Here is a 14,790-nt window from a genome sequence, read left to right on the forward strand (position 1 = left end):
GTAAAACAGCCAAGACACCTGCCCCAAAATACTGTGTTTACCAAGATTACAGCCTCAGGGATGGAAGCGGCTTCCCCTCCTGCCTTTGCAGAGCTCCACGCACACAGGTGACCCTTGGCCGTGCCACCTGAGCCTGGTTTTGCTCCATGATGAAGATGCATCCATCCCAGGCAGCACCCACATTGAACCAAGCACCCAAAGCACAGGGCAGCCAAGCAGCAAGAGCCAAACCCAGGGCTCAGACCCGCAGAGCTCGGTCCACTCTCACTTCAAGCAACCTCCCCAGGATCAGTGGAACAGAGCTGGGCACTCCCCAGTCCCCAAATACTTTTTCATGGAGTCTTTCAGCTGCCCAGGGCCACCCCGAAGGCTGTGATCCACCACAATCCTAAGCATGGGCCAATTTCCCCATCAATCACCCAAAGCCGCCGCTCCCCACCTCCTCACCACTTTTTCTACCTTTGCCTCTCATCCAAAGGGCTCCCCACCTCTTCCCGTCCTCCCCCCTACTCCTTAAACAATATTAAACACTTAATGGCAATTAATACGCTTTAATGCAGGTTTTGGGGCCAACTGGCTGCTTAGAGGGTGCTTAAACCATCAACCCCTCTCAATCCCGTTGCCCTTGACATATGAAGTTAGCCGAGCCCCTAATCCGGACTCCCCCCGCGCTCCCTTGGGGAGGCCGAAGGGTATAAAACCTCCCCTGGCACGCGGGCACCGCCAGCCCTCGACGCGAGGCAGGGGCAGCGCACCACCTCCCGTCCCCTTGGGATTTACCGTTCTTCATTCATTCATTCATTCATATTTTTTTGAAGGCAGGGTGGGGCTTCTTTTTTTTTTTTTTATTGGGATTGAAGCAAAATTAATTTTAAAAAAAACCAAATATTTGATTTCAAAAGACCACCCTTTAGAAGCAAAGCAGCTGCCTTAACGTTGGCAGCATGAATGGGACGGAAGGTATCAATTTTTACGTGCCTATGTCCAACAAGACCGGGGTGGTGCGAAGCCCCTTCGAGTACCCCCAGTACTACTTAGCCGAGCCCTGGCAATTCCGCCTTGTGTGTTGTTACATCTTCTTCCTCATCTCCACCGGTTTGCCCATCAACCTCCTCACTCTCTTGGTCACCTTCAAACACAAGAAGCTCCGGCAGCCGCTCAACTACATCTTGGTCAACTTGGCGGTGGCCGATCTCTTCATGGCTTGTTTTGGCTTCACTGTCACCTTCTACACCGCCTGGAACGGCTACTTCGTCTTCGGACCCGTTGGCTGCGCCATAGAGGGCTTCTTCGCCACGCTAGGAGGTAAGCGCTGTGGGGTGGGAGGTTGGCTCCCCACGCAAGGCACTGCTTTCTCGAGGCTTAAAGACAGGAATTAAAAAAGAGGAATTTATGCAAGTTTGGTCTTGATGCCAACAAGTGCTCAGCTCAGAAGCAGCGGGTCAGCTGCAAGGGAATGAACATCAGGAAGGGATCCAGGATCAAGCCTGGAGTCACCTGGCCACGCTGCTCAGCCTGCGTTCATACAACCAAGGTTGTATGGCAAGCAGAGACCTGATGGGGATCCCATATTATTGAATCAGCGCCAACATCTTTGCCATAAGCCTTTTCTTGGGGAAAGGAGAAGCATTTGGAAGGGGAAACGTTCTTTGAGAAAGGGACAGCTCAGCAGAGACCCCACAGAAGGGATAAGGGCATGGAGAGGAGGGGTTCAAGACAACGAGAGGGGTCACAGCTTATCCAGAGGCAGCTCTTAACCAGAATGGAGGGGAATGAGGATTCAGGGTTGCACAGAGCTAGGGAAACCAGGCCCAGGCTTTCATAGAATCATAGAATCACCAGGTTGGAAGAGACCCACCGGGTCATCGAGTCCAACCATTCCTATGAAACACTTAACCATGCAGCAATTGCTCTTGTCCCAGTTGCACTCAAGTTGGAAGCCCTTGAGAGCTTCTTTATTTCATTTCTCAGGGACATGAGAGCCTCTAATGCTTCACCCTGCAGAAAGCCCCGTGAAAAACGGGGAAAATTCATTTTGCACCCAATGCCCACGCAGCCGGCCAGGCCCACACAACACCTTGTGATGGATCTGACAGCCACTAATCCTTGCTGCAGAGATCCACAACCACTGCAAGGACTTCACTGGGTTGTTTTTTTTCCCCTAAATGGGGCCATTTCCCACAATGATGCTAAAAAAAAAAAAAATAGAAAAATGATGGATATAGTGCCAGGCAAAAGCAACGCTAAACATCCTGATCCAAGCCAAGGACTGAAGAAGGGCTTGGTCTTGGGGTCAGAATCATAGAATAACAGAACCATAGATTGGTTTGAGTTGGAAGGAATGTTAAAGACCTGCCACAGGGCAGGGACACCTCCTGCTGGACCAGGCTGCCCGAGGCTCCATCCAACCTGGCCTCGAAAACCAAAGATCAGGGTCTGTACCATTTCTGATCATCAAGCAAGCTCTAGGCTTTCAGGCAGCATTATTTGCCCCTCTAGTTTTTGCATCTGAGAAGGGACAAGGAGACTCCTGTTCACAGGGAAGGAAGTTTGATGGGAAGCATTCAGTGTGCGAGCAGCAGGTCTCCAGTGAATCCTAGCGCAGGGTGTAGTTATCAGCAGATTATCACAGCTGGGGGCATTAGCAGGCTTACAGCACTGACTAAGCGCTCCCAATCCCCTGAAGTTTAATTATCCCTTATAAATACATGTGCACGCATGCCCACCCACACAGCCTCTCCCATACACCTCCTCCTGATCCAGCTCACAAAACACACATTTAAAGGCATCAACAGGTTTGGAGGCATCTGGCATCTTTGCTGGAATCTGTGGTTCCTCACACCCAGGAGGAATTCACCCTCTTGGTTTATAAATTATTAAAGAAAGCGATGGTCCCTTCCTCCATCACCAGCATCCCACTGCAGCATGGATGTTCTCCTCAGCTTCCAAACCTTTTGCACGTTACAGACAGGAGATTCCCAGTTATTCAATAAGATGCTGGTTGCCCCTTGCTGATCCCCAACCCCTTGAACCCTTCTGCTCCTTGCTGCAACCACAAGACCATGAAGGGAAGATCAAGGCCAGAGGAGCCCTTACCACCACCGTACACTCTCGTTTTCTCTTCCTCCCCCAGGCCAAGTCGCCCTGTGGTCCCTGGTTGTCTTGGCCATCGAGCGCTACATCGTCGTCTGCAAACCCATGGGAAACTTCCGCTTCTCCGCCACCCATGCCATGATGGGCATCGGTTTTACCTGGATAATGGCTTTTTCCTGTGCTGCTCCACCCCTCTTCGGCTGGTCCAGGTGAGTCAAAGGATGCGCAAACACCCTGGTGGGACAGGAGATGCACTCGTGGCTCAGATGCGAAAATCCCTGCTGAGAGAAGCATTGGGGAAAGTCAGAACAGAAATGGGACCTCAGCTAGCAGCCTTACGATGGCTTAACGTCCCCTAACCAAAGGCAACCACGGGCTCTGCACCTCCTGATGCAACAGCCTTCTGTGCTCCTGCAGAGAAAGAGGGGATTTGATAGACACGGCTCTCCATTTCTCTCTGCAGACCACAAAGAGCATTTAGGTGACCAGACCAGCAGGCAAGGCTGCTCTGGGGACAGAAACCTGGCCTTGCTCATGTGCTGCCCTGCCTGCATTGCTCCTGGAAGCTCTACAGCACCTTGCCCAGCAGCTCTGTCCCATCCCCTGCCCATCTGTCCTCCTCCCAGCATGGCAGCACATTTCAGACACCCCCAAACAAACGTCCCCCAGCAAAATAGAGGCAGCACTGGCCGCTCGCACCACAGGCTGCTCACTAGGCTCCAGCGAGTGTGACCACCAGGCAGCTGAAGGCCATGTCGGGCTCTTTCACACACCTACATCCCTGGCCAGGACCTGAACAGCAGCCAAAAGCCACCTGGAGTGTAAGGGAGGAGCTGAGGAGATGGAGGCAATTTCTCCAAGGCTGCAGCTCCAGCCCCTCCTGACACCTCGCTGCAGAGCTGCCCTGGGGGGTCACAACAACACCTTCCAGCCCTTTGGGCATGTGCAAGAGGTGGCTTTGGGGAAGCAAAGTGCCTTTACCTGTGATCTACCTGCAATGAGGCAGAGCCAGATGGTCTCTCTCCAACCCTGAATTGGGATCCCTGCCCATATAGAATCATAGAATCACCAGGTTGGAAAAGACCCATTGGATCATTGAGTCCAACCTTTATAACCAGTCCTTGGCTCCCAAGCAGACCCGAGTTGCCCCCCTTTGAGCCAGGGCCCCTCCAGCCAGGCTGTGCATCCCTCCACCCCACGCAGAAGTGGAGACGAAGCCCTTAAAAGCTGGGACCCACCAAGCTGGGAGCTCTCATCCCTGCTCAGCATCCCTCTGTCTGCAGAGGGAGAGCAGGTGGCTCCCAGCAGACAAGTGCTCAGCTACGTAGGAAGGAAATAAATATCCTGTTCTTCGTGGCAGGGAGCGAGTGTCACAACAAACCAGTTCTGTGCGCCCAAGTGCAAAGTGTCAGCAGGGCTCATTGCTGACCCCCAAGGAGTAGTGAGGCCAGGAGCACAGGGCGCAGAAGAGAAGCTAAGGAGGAAGTCACCCCAAACACCTCACAGAGCATCCTCCATCCTTGGGGAATTTGGTTCCTAGGTTGAGCCCCTCCCATTCTCCCCACAGAGGGTTCTGGTGAAGCTCCTAACCTTTCTCCCTGGCAGATACATGCCGGAGGGGATGCAGTGTTCCTGTGGCCCCGACTACTACACGCACAACCCAGACTACCACAACGAGTCCTACGTCCTCTACATGTTCGTCATCCACTTCGTGATCCCAGTCGTGGTCATTTTCTTCTCCTATGGGCGCCTCATTTGCAAAGTCCGAGAGGTAACGTTGGGATGAGGTGTGTGGGGATGGTGGGGACAGGATGGGCAGCTCGGGCTGAGAGGAGGGAGATGTAGAAAGCTTGAAGTGTCCCTCACCACCCTCCCTGCCCACAGGCAGCTGCCCAGCAGCAGGAGTCTGCCACGACCCAGAAGGCTGAGAAGGAGGTGACGCGGATGGTGATCCTCATGGTGCTGGGGTTTATGCTGGCCTGGACACCCTACGCCGTGGTGGCATTCTGGATCTTCACCAACAAGGGAGCGGACTTCTCTGCCACGCTCATGTCAGTGCCTGCCTTCTTCTCCAAGAGCTCCTCTCTTTACAACCCCATCATCTACGTCCTCATGAACAAACAGGTGAGATGCTCCACGTCCCACTGGCTGAGCCCCTGCCCTTGGCTTACCTGCATGCACCTTGCTCCTCCCCATAAGGACAGGAACGGTTGGACTCGATCATCCGGTGGGACTTTTCCAACCTGGTGATTCTATGATTCTATAACTGATTGCACCTCAGCCTGGGAGGAGCAGCAAGCTCGGGGTATCTCAGTGCGGCAGCACATCCCTGCTGGTCCCCAGTGCCATTGTTCTGTTTTTCTCCCTCCTTCAGTTCCGTAACTGCATGATCACCACAATCTGCTGTGGCAAGAACCCATTTGGGGATGAAGAAGTCTCCTCTGCCGTATCCCAGAGCAAGACCGAGGTCTCCTCCGTCTCCTCCAGCCAAGTATCACCTGCATAGAGCACGGACAGTTTGAACTGGGGCGACCTGCCGAGCTCGGGGAAATCGAGACAGACACCCGCGTACCTACAGACTCATTCCACACAGTCACTCCCCTGTGCACCAGCCCCCTGCTCTGCTCCAGCCCTTCACTCTGCACCTTCTGCTGTAGCTGCCCCACCACACACAGCCCCCCAAGCCCCAGGAATGCTCTCTGGGGCTCCCCCCTGCACCCACAGTGCAAACACAGCGTGCTGAGCTATTCCATAAGACACAGCCCAGCTCCCTTCCCCAGCTCCCAGGAACCAACCAGCTTTTGGGGATCATTCGTGTATCAGCGACCCCTCTTCTTGGTTTATATCATGTTAAAATCACCAGCAGCCAGTAGGAAACCCCAAAGTGCAGCGTTTTCCTCCCTGCTAGCATCCCCTCCTTTCCCTGGTGCTCAAGGAAATGTCGTGGAAGGATTTGGCCCTTATTTGCAAAAACTAAGCAAAGCAACAAAGCACCAAAAACCCCAGAAGAAGGAACCCAGGGCTGGAGCGGTGCTGGCTGCTCTTGAGCCTGGGACTCGCCAGAGCTGCGCACCCCGCTGCCGGCACAGCTGATGGAAATCAATACCTGTAGTCTTTATAAATCAATATAACAAATGGAGCCGTGAGCAGGCTCCGCTTCAAGCCCAGCTCCGTGTATCCCCAAGACATACTTCTTTTTTTTTTTTTTGTCTTGGAACCTGTAAATATTTGCTCACATACTTTGAAGTCTCTATCTCTCTCAGCCCTTTCCTTCCTCGTCTTCCTTCTCCCAGCTCCAAGGCAGAGAAATTGTCTTTCACCTCCACTCCTTCCACCCAACGCTGGAGGGTGGGACCGGTACCCGAGCGCTTTCCTGTACATATTTTATACATAAATCATCTCGTGACAGCACAAGGACTTCGACGATCAGGAAGTAGGGATTAAAAAAAAAAGAAATAAAGAGAAGCAGCACAGAGAACAACACAGATGCTCAGACCTTGTCCTTTCTCTTGGGCTCTCAAAAGCCATGGCAAAGGGGATCAGTGGGTTAGACCAGCCTAGATCACTGAGGAAAGAGCAGTGACCATCCCCAGTAAGGTGACAACTCCATTATTTGGGGCACCAAGGGGGTTTAGAAGCAAAAAGAGACACACTCAGGGCAGCTGGTGCCACGGCTTGTACCACAGCCCTTTTTATTTTGGCCTTTAATATTTAAGCATCCCTCCACGTAGCCTTAAATAAAGCTTCAGCAGAGAGCATTTTGCAGAGTTCAAGTTCCCCTCCCCACGGGACCATTCAAGTCAGCGTCGTTAAGGAATTGGCAGAGTCAGGGAAAAATTGTTCCCTGTGTCAGTGAATTTGTTACTGAGCCGGCTAGAGAGCAATCCCGCACGCGTTCGCTGCCGGGGCTCTTCCCTCTTCACCACCAGCACACGTGGGCCCCTTTTCCGAGGCATTTTTCCTCCTCTTGGTCCAAAGCAACCAGAAGTAGTGGAAAGCCCCCAGAGTTTGCCCCTGGGTTGGGGATCATAGAATCACCAGGTTGGAAAAGACCCACCAGATCATCGAGTCCAACCATTCCCATCAATCACTAAACTTCTCCTAGTCTGGAGCTGCTCAGGGTTGTTGTACCCCAAGTGCAGGACCCGGCATTTGGCCTTGTTAAACCTCATGCTGTTGGTCTCAGCCCATGGATCCAGCCTGTTCAGATCCCTTTGCAGAGCCTCCCTACCCTCCAGCAGATCCACGCTTCCACCCAGCTTAGTGTCATCCGCAAACTTGCTCAGGGTGCGCTCGATGCCTTCATCCAGGTCATTGATAAAGACATTGAACAGGGAATAGAAACCATCTTTGGCTCCAAACCACCAGCACAGCTGTGTCTGTGGGAGGGGTAGAAGGATGCTGCCCCTACTCTCTAGGCATCCTCCTGCCTCCGCACCCACCAAACCCACATCTGCATTCGTCCAAATCCAGTGCTCCCAGCCAGGGCCACGATGCTGGAGTCACCGCTGGAGCAGCTCTTGGCACCATTCCTGCACCGCCAGCTACCCTGAATAATTCATGCCCCGCTCTCCCCAGGTCTCAGGAGCCTCCTTTCCTTCGCCTACAAAGCAACAAACCCATTTCCTTTTGTTCTTTGAAGCAAGGGAGAAGCAGAGGAGCAGCGGAGGCACGGAGGCTTTTTTTTTTTTTTATAGCGAGTGATTGAGCGTGCCGCCCGCGAAGGAGGCCTCCTCGGCTTTGCTTATCTCACCCCCTAGACTTTTGAGCGTGATATATTGACGGGAACACAACCTTTGAGAGCTGCGCACCCCACGCGGTGCCCGGCTGCGTATCCCCCCCCCCACTTTAAATGCTGCAGTTACAGGTGAGGGATGTCATGCAGTGATGCTGGAAGAATTCACAATGATGTAGGAGACCTTGGAGAGGGATAACAGCAGCTTGTGACCCCTAATGGGGAGCTCTGGAGAGCTGAGAACCACCTCAGGCTGGGCTGAGGCTTCGCAGCTGGATTCGCCAGGGCTGTAAGAGGGATGGTGAGGGCTGTGGTTCGCTGAGCAGAGACAGACACTGGCAGTGATGCCTTCTGGCTGCCCCTACCTGCACTCAGCACCTGCCTCACCAGATGTGTCACCCTACGTGACACCACAGCAGCCGAGCCCAGCGCTGTTTGCAAAGCCAGCAGAGGTCCTGCAGCCCCAGGGATGATTTGCAGAGGGAATTACCTCCAGCAGAATGGTTTTACCTCCTTGGTGCATCCACCCTGCTGCAAGGAGCAGGCTCGAGGTGGTTGTTGCCTAGATAGGATCCCGAGCGCGGCTGGTCAGTGATGCTCCGAGGTGCAGAGAGCTTGAAGTCATCCACATGCAAAGGAGGAGTCGCTTTAGTCCAGGTCAAGGCTGCAGGTGGAAATAAAAAGTAACCAAGTAACAGGAGGAGAGGAAGCATCTTCATATTGCACAAGGGGAAGTTTAGACTGGATATTAGGAAAAACTTCTTTATTGACAGAATGGTGAAGCCCTAGCAGAGGCTGCTCAGGGCAGTGAGGGAGTCTCCATCCCTGGAGTGGTTAAAAAAACATGTGGCTGTGGCACTTGGGGACATGGTTTATAGCAGGGACAGAGGGGGTGTCCGACAGTTGGACTGGATAAGCTGAGAGATCTTTTCTGACCTTCATGACTATGAGAAAGATAAACCCATCCCATTCCCTCTGGCTTCTGCCTCCATCCAGCCTCTCTTCAAACAAGGCGGCAGCAGCGCGTGATGCTCCCCTTCTCCTTGAAGAAATCCCAGCAAGAAATTCAAGCATCCACGTTGCAGCAGGGCCAGGCAGGGAGAGAGGAGGAGAGCAGCAGCCAGGCGCTCTGCAACCAAAAGCTAAAACCCCATCCAGCCCTCATCGATTCAACCTTTCAGCAGCAGAAAGCATCTCATTGAATGGGTTTTCTTTTTTTTTTGTCCCCCTTCCTTGTTCAAAACGCTGCTTTTCGGAAGTATGAAGCCATAATTTTCTTGCAACTGCCTGCCAGGCCATGCTCCCCTCGTTTTTCAAATCCGGGGGCTTTTAAAGATGTTCTTTATTGATCCAACACTTATTTATATGCGAACAATAGGAGAAGATGGTTAGTTCAGTTATTAAATTTAGAGAGCTGACAAAAGCAATCAGAAGATACATCACTTAATAGGAGATTAAGAGGGAAGCAGCAGGAGCACAGATTTCTGACCCAGTGTTTCAGACTGGTTTATAAGTGTATATCTATGTATTTTACTGCTTAGACAGCAACATAATAAAATGATACAATCGTGCGCTTACCCACAGGGTTTTTATCACTAATTGATTTTGCAACAGCTCATCCAGTCTCAGTTCCAAAGGCTTTTGCATGGGCTGCAATGAAGGGGACTGTCCTGTCCAGGGGTATCTCCTGGCAGAGGGCAACCAAGGGCTGCAGGGCTCCGGCTAAACTGGGATCATGATGGACACAGAGAAAACCTTGAGCTTGATCCGTCTGTCCTTGGTGAGATAGAGCCTGGGCACCACCCTTCCCATGAACAAGTCATGTCCAACCTCTTCTTTGGCTCAGCCTGGGGTGTCTGCGTACCGAGGGCTCAGACTTAAGCAGCAGCGCAGTGTTCAGCCTGTCCTCACAGAATCACCAGGTTGGAAGAGACTCACCAGATCATCATGTCCAACCATTCCCATCAATCACTAAACCATATCCCTCAGCACCTCATCCACCCATCCCTTAAACCCCTCCAGGGAAGGGGACTCAACCCCCTCCCTGGGCAGCCTCTGCCAGGGACCAATCACCCTTTCTGGGAAAAATTTTTTCCTAATGTCCAGCCTGAACCTCCTCTGGTGGAGCTTGAGGCCATTCCCTCTCATCCTGTCCCCTGTCCCTTGGGAGAAGAGCCCAGCTCCCTCCTCTCCACAACCTCCTTTCAGGGAGTTGGAGAGAGCAATGAGGTCTCCCCTCAGCCTCCTCTTCTCCAGGCTAAACACCCCCAGCTCTCTCAGCCACTCCTCATCAGGCCTGTTCTCCAGCCCCCTCACCAGCTTCGTTGCTCTTCTCTGGACTCTCTCCAGAGCCTCAACATCCTTCTTGTGGTGAGGGGCCCACAACTGAACACAGGATTCGAGGAGCAGTCTCCCCAGTGCCGAGTCCAGAGGGAGAAGAACCTCCCTGGCCCTGCTGGCCACGCCGTGTCTGATCCAAGCCAAGATGCCATTGGCCTTCTTGGCCACCTGGGCCACTGCTGGCTCATGGTCAGTCGCTGTCAACCAACACCCCCAGGTCCCTCTCCACCAGGCAGTTTCCAGCCAGGCTTCTCCTAGTCTGGAGCTGCTCAGAGTTGTTGTGCCCCAATGGCAGAAAGCACTGGCACACGTCACTCCTCACCTTCTCCGCTGGGACCATGGCGTGGTGTCACTGCTGCTGGCACAAAGAAATCAATATTTCTCATGACATGGAAAGGCAGACAAATGGGAACCCGATTTCAGGATTCTTTAACTCATTTTCACACAGTTAAGCTTTAATCCATCTTCATTACATTTCCTTTTCATTAAAGCTCCTCATACTCCAAGGACAAGACATCCAGTGACAATTATTTGTTCTTTAAAGTTTGATGAATCTCAGATGCAGATTGGATCTGGGCATAATAAGCATTCAGTCAAATATCCTGGGGCAGGAGCTACTCTTCAGGAGCCCAGGGACAACCCACCCCTTTCCCATTGGAGAAATCACCCCTCTGCACTATCCCCAAGGAACTGGCCCATCCCCAAACCCAGCCCGAGGTCACATCTTTGACAAATCATCCAGGAGTTATTGCCTTCCACTTTTCCAGAAATACATCAGTGTTTTCCAGCACTGTTTGTTCGCAATCTGCAATAGTCATCCCAGCATCACTCGCAGAGCAGGTTCTATCACCTCCACCAGCATCACTGACCTGAGGTTGCTCAGCATCCCTGGCTGCTACCACCTAAATTCCCATACAATTGAGGGAAGCAGCCAGCCTTTGCCAGGAAACAGCTGGGAACTCGGACCCAAAGGGCATTTGAGTGTCTAACTCCTCTCCCTGCTGCAGCTGGGATTGCTCCTCCTTCCCCAAGCATTGCCATCATCTGTTTTAGGAAAACTGCAGTAATTGGCTCAATTCATTTTAAATCAGTTATCATTTGTGCAAGCAGCAGTCAGGGGAAAAGCAGCTTGTAGTTAATAACATCCTTAATTTGGAGACATCCGCAGGGATAAGGTGGGAGAGCTCCACAAGGGGCCATCCTTTGGTCCTTGCCCCGCGGTGGCTGAGGCTGCAGGGCACAAACCGAGCTCCTGCCCCAAAATGCAGAGATGAGCACGGGGAGGTGAGGCTGCAAAGTTTGAGATGGGATCCCACATCATACAGCACTCATCCTGCCCCGGGGCTGACCCCCCTTCAGGCTGGGCCATTGCTTTCTGCGCTTTCTCCTGGGACGTGTTTATCACATCTGAGTGCAGAAGCAGCAGCCGGGATGCCCGAGGGTCTGGCTCTGTCTATTTGTCTCTGCCAAAGAGAAAAAGCAACTCTTCGTCCAGCCACGCCAGCAGCTCTGCAAGCCAAAAGAGAAAATTAAAAACTCCCCTTCTTCCCTCTGTACCATCACACTGACCGGGGTGGGGGGTCCATATCTCAGCCCAGCCCCTCTCTGGAGGGCAGGGACCCTGGAACCATGGGGCAAAACTGCCCTTCAGGGGAAAAAAAGCTTGGGAGAGGCTAAGATTTCCCCCTTACCAGTGCCAGGGGTGCAGGGCACAGCCCCAACAGCCTCTCCTCTGCCTGGTTGAACCCAGGGAGACCCAGGCAAGTGTTTGCACCCCACAAGAAGATGCACGAGCACCCACAATTATGCTGTTTCCCAGCATGGACATCCCCAGCCTGTGCAAAAGCTCCCTGAACGCCTCACTGCTGCCTGTATCACGTTAGCAGCCATAAAAAGATTCAGACTGCAATTCCTTACTTTTATGAACAAATGGCCCTGGATGGATGATTCAGGCAGCAGTCAATTCCCAGCAAGAAAGTGTCAGCAAAAAGCCAGCCTCTTTCACATAGCTGGATAACGGCAAATAAAAGTAGGGAATTATTAGCACTTAATACTTGGTGGTTCTTCCACTCCCGAGTGCTCTTCTCTAGTAGATGCCAAGTGCTTCACATAAACTAACAGGCAGGGGGGTGGTTGTTGCTTAGGGGCAGATGGATGTGGTGATGGCTATGGACACTGAGACCATCCCCACCCTGCAGCCAGCGTGCTCTCCTCCAGCCTATCCCCTCCAGAGCCTCTTTTCCCCCCATCCATCCTCCTTCTCACCCCATCCATCCTCTCCTCATCCCTGTTCCTATTCACAGCCTCCAACGTGGGAGCACTGGATCCCCCAAACCTTCCACAGCACCTGAGAGGGTCCAGGGCATCTTCCCCCTGAACCCAGGGCTGCTCATGGCAGTGAACGACCACGGAGACACGCACCAGCCTCCTCCTCCAGACTCTCTCTTTCTCCTTCATCAAAACCACCTCTATTTTTCTTGTTCATCAGACTGACAAATGGGCAGAAAACAGACTTCTGGCTATTTCCTGCTCAAGCTGCCCACTCCTCCTCTCCCCTCGGCGATGACTGAGAGCTGAGGAAGCAGGAATAGCATATAAATTTCCTCCCTGCTTTAATAAATACCTCTATTACCTAGCGCTCCCTCCCAGCTCTCTCTGGTTAGCTGCTGCAGGCTCCTTCTCGCTCACTTTGGTGGCTTGCTGCCCGCCAGGCAGACGTGATAAACTGGAATTCTCATTTCTATAGGGAATAAACAGCGAGATGGAGCCAGGCAGGCAGCAAAGGGCTGGGGGCTGCTCAGGAGGGGAGAAAACCCCTCTCTGGAGTCTGATTGCAGTTTCGCATCAGCACATGGGGAGATAAATGGATTAATTTACTAGGGAAGGTGGAGTTGGGGCTTGTCTGTGTGCACAGCAGCAGCTCGTGTCCTCTCTTTGGACACTGTGGTCTGATCCTGAGAGGGAGGAAGGTTCCAGGGTGCATCCAGGCTTGTCCTGAGCATCACCACGCACCTAGGAGTGGTCCTGAGATTTAATGCAGGAAGGGAATAAGGGCAAATCATGCTTAAATACCTCACCAAGATGATGCAGAGGGAGCAGGAGGGTTTGATGGCAGAGGGAAAGCTGTCACAAAAGTGATTTGCACCGTGGTCAGCAGCAAAATCAGTCTCCTGAGGCAGCTGCTCTGAAGCAGAAGCGATACAGGTGGCTCCTGCCAGAAAACCACTGATTGCAGACAAAGTCATGATGTCTCAGGAAAGGTGAAATGCCTGTCTGCCAGCCCTGCAGAAGGTTCCTGCATGGGATAAATCACAGGAGCCAAGGAAAAAGGCATCGTTGGGGTAGGGGCCACGAATGAAGACCCTGCACCCACACAGAGGGGACACTGAGAGCCCCATCAGCATGGCTCGGAGAGCAGGGGATGCTGTTTTCATGGCCCTGCAGCCAAGCAGCCTCCTCCTGGAAACCCAGGCTGCTCCGAGCTCCCAAATCCATGTATCCCCCCCGCTCCTGCTGGGGGCACGGAGCAGGAAAGGAGAGACGCCCTCAACTCACATTCACAACACAATCAGTAACATTCGGACAGTGCAAGGCATACAGGGAGCCATAAAAATCCAGAAGCCACACGAAACGAGCTGCAGACCTCGGGGGCACAGGGCAATCTGTGTGATTTTCAGCAAGATGGGAATGTCCTTGCGCGGAGCTTCCCATGGGCGTCTCTTGGCATCATCGCAGCTCTGCAGGCACCGCTAAATCTCTGCCACCGAGAGCTCCCTGCCCGGGATGTGGCAGCACCGCTTGACAGCTCCAACTGACAGGCCCTGTGCAGAGGTGACTCCTAAAAAACATTTCACTCCAGTGATGCTGCAAAGAGACCTAAGAGGGCCAGGATTTGTCCCTGCCTTGCCTTTACTGAACAGCTACTGCCTGCATGCCTGAGCAGGCTGCTCCCTTGCTCCAGTCCAGCCAGGGCTGCAACCTGTGCCTGAAAGCATCTTGTGCAAAACCTAATGCGCCACCCTGGCTTCCCATCCTCAGCTCAGCTCTGGTGCATGACTGAAAAGCCACGAGGCTGGCAGCCTGATCGCTTGCTGTGCTTCCTTTTACTCCTAACCCTTTCCCGCAGCTTTCGGGGGCACCCAGGACAAGCCTCGTGATGTCAAATGAAGAATCTTAGAATCACTAGGTTGGAAAAGAGCCCTTAGATCGAGTCCAGCTGCCCGTGCACAGACAGCCTGAGTGGCTCAAGTATCTCAGGAGGATCGCAGAGACCTCACTCCATCCCTACCCCATCCCGGGCTGTAAGTACAACAGGGAAAAGCCAGCAGATTTTTACATACCCAGCATCACCGACAGCCCCGCTGGCGGATCAGGCTACCCCGACTCTGAACCAGGCACATCCCCTGTGCGTTATCCTAGAATCATAGAATCACCAGGTTGGAAAAGACCCACTAGATCATCAAGTCCAACCGTTCCTATCAGAGCTGCTGCAGCCCCACCACCCCCCACCCACCAAGCAGGCAGCATTGCAGTCCCCGTTCCCTCCAGCCCATGAGCAGCTCTCACCCTCACTTGTGGATTGACAGCAGTGCTTTACAAAGCCTGAAAAAAACCTCACCTTA

General features: G+C 52.9%; 1 protein-coding gene and 1 long non-coding RNA gene across 2 annotated transcripts in view; one reads left to right on the forward strand and one right to left on the reverse strand.

Annotated features, from left to right (window-relative positions):
- LOC138730650 (uncharacterized) overlaps window positions 1–14,790 on the reverse strand; it is a 67,529-nt gene that overhangs the window by 39,421 nt on the left and 13,318 nt on the right. The window lies entirely within an intron of this gene.
- Window positions 870–5,839, forward strand: LOC138730432 (green-sensitive opsin). The gene is made up of 5 exons (XM_069875595.1): window positions 870–1,305; window positions 3,134–3,302; window positions 4,699–4,864; window positions 4,978–5,217; window positions 5,468–5,839. The coding sequence occupies exons 1-5, from the start codon at window positions 945–947 to the stop codon at window positions 5,597–5,599; spliced, it is 1,068 nt and encodes a 355-aa protein (XP_069731696.1). The 5' UTR covers window positions 870–944; the 3' UTR covers window positions 5,600–5,839.

The sequence above is a fragment of the Phaenicophaeus curvirostris genome, chromosome 24 (genome assembly GCF_032191515.1).
Source record: "Phaenicophaeus curvirostris isolate KB17595 chromosome 24, BPBGC_Pcur_1.0, whole genome shotgun sequence".
Lineage (NCBI taxonomy): Eukaryota > Metazoa > Chordata > Aves > Cuculiformes > Cuculidae > Phaenicophaeus > Phaenicophaeus curvirostris.

Coding starts and splice junctions, on each gene's coding strand:
- LOC138730432 (XM_069875595.1), top strand. CDS start 945: ATGAATGGGACGGAAGGTATCAATTTTTACGTGCCTATGTCCAACAAG. Junction 3,303..4,698: donor CCCCTCTTCGGCTGGTCCAG/GTGAGTCAAAGG, acceptor TCTCCCTGGCAG/ATACATGCCGGAGGGGATGC. Junction 5,218..5,467: donor ACGTCCTCATGAACAAACAG/GTGAGATGCTCC, acceptor TCCCTCCTTCAG/TTCCGTAACTGCATGATCAC.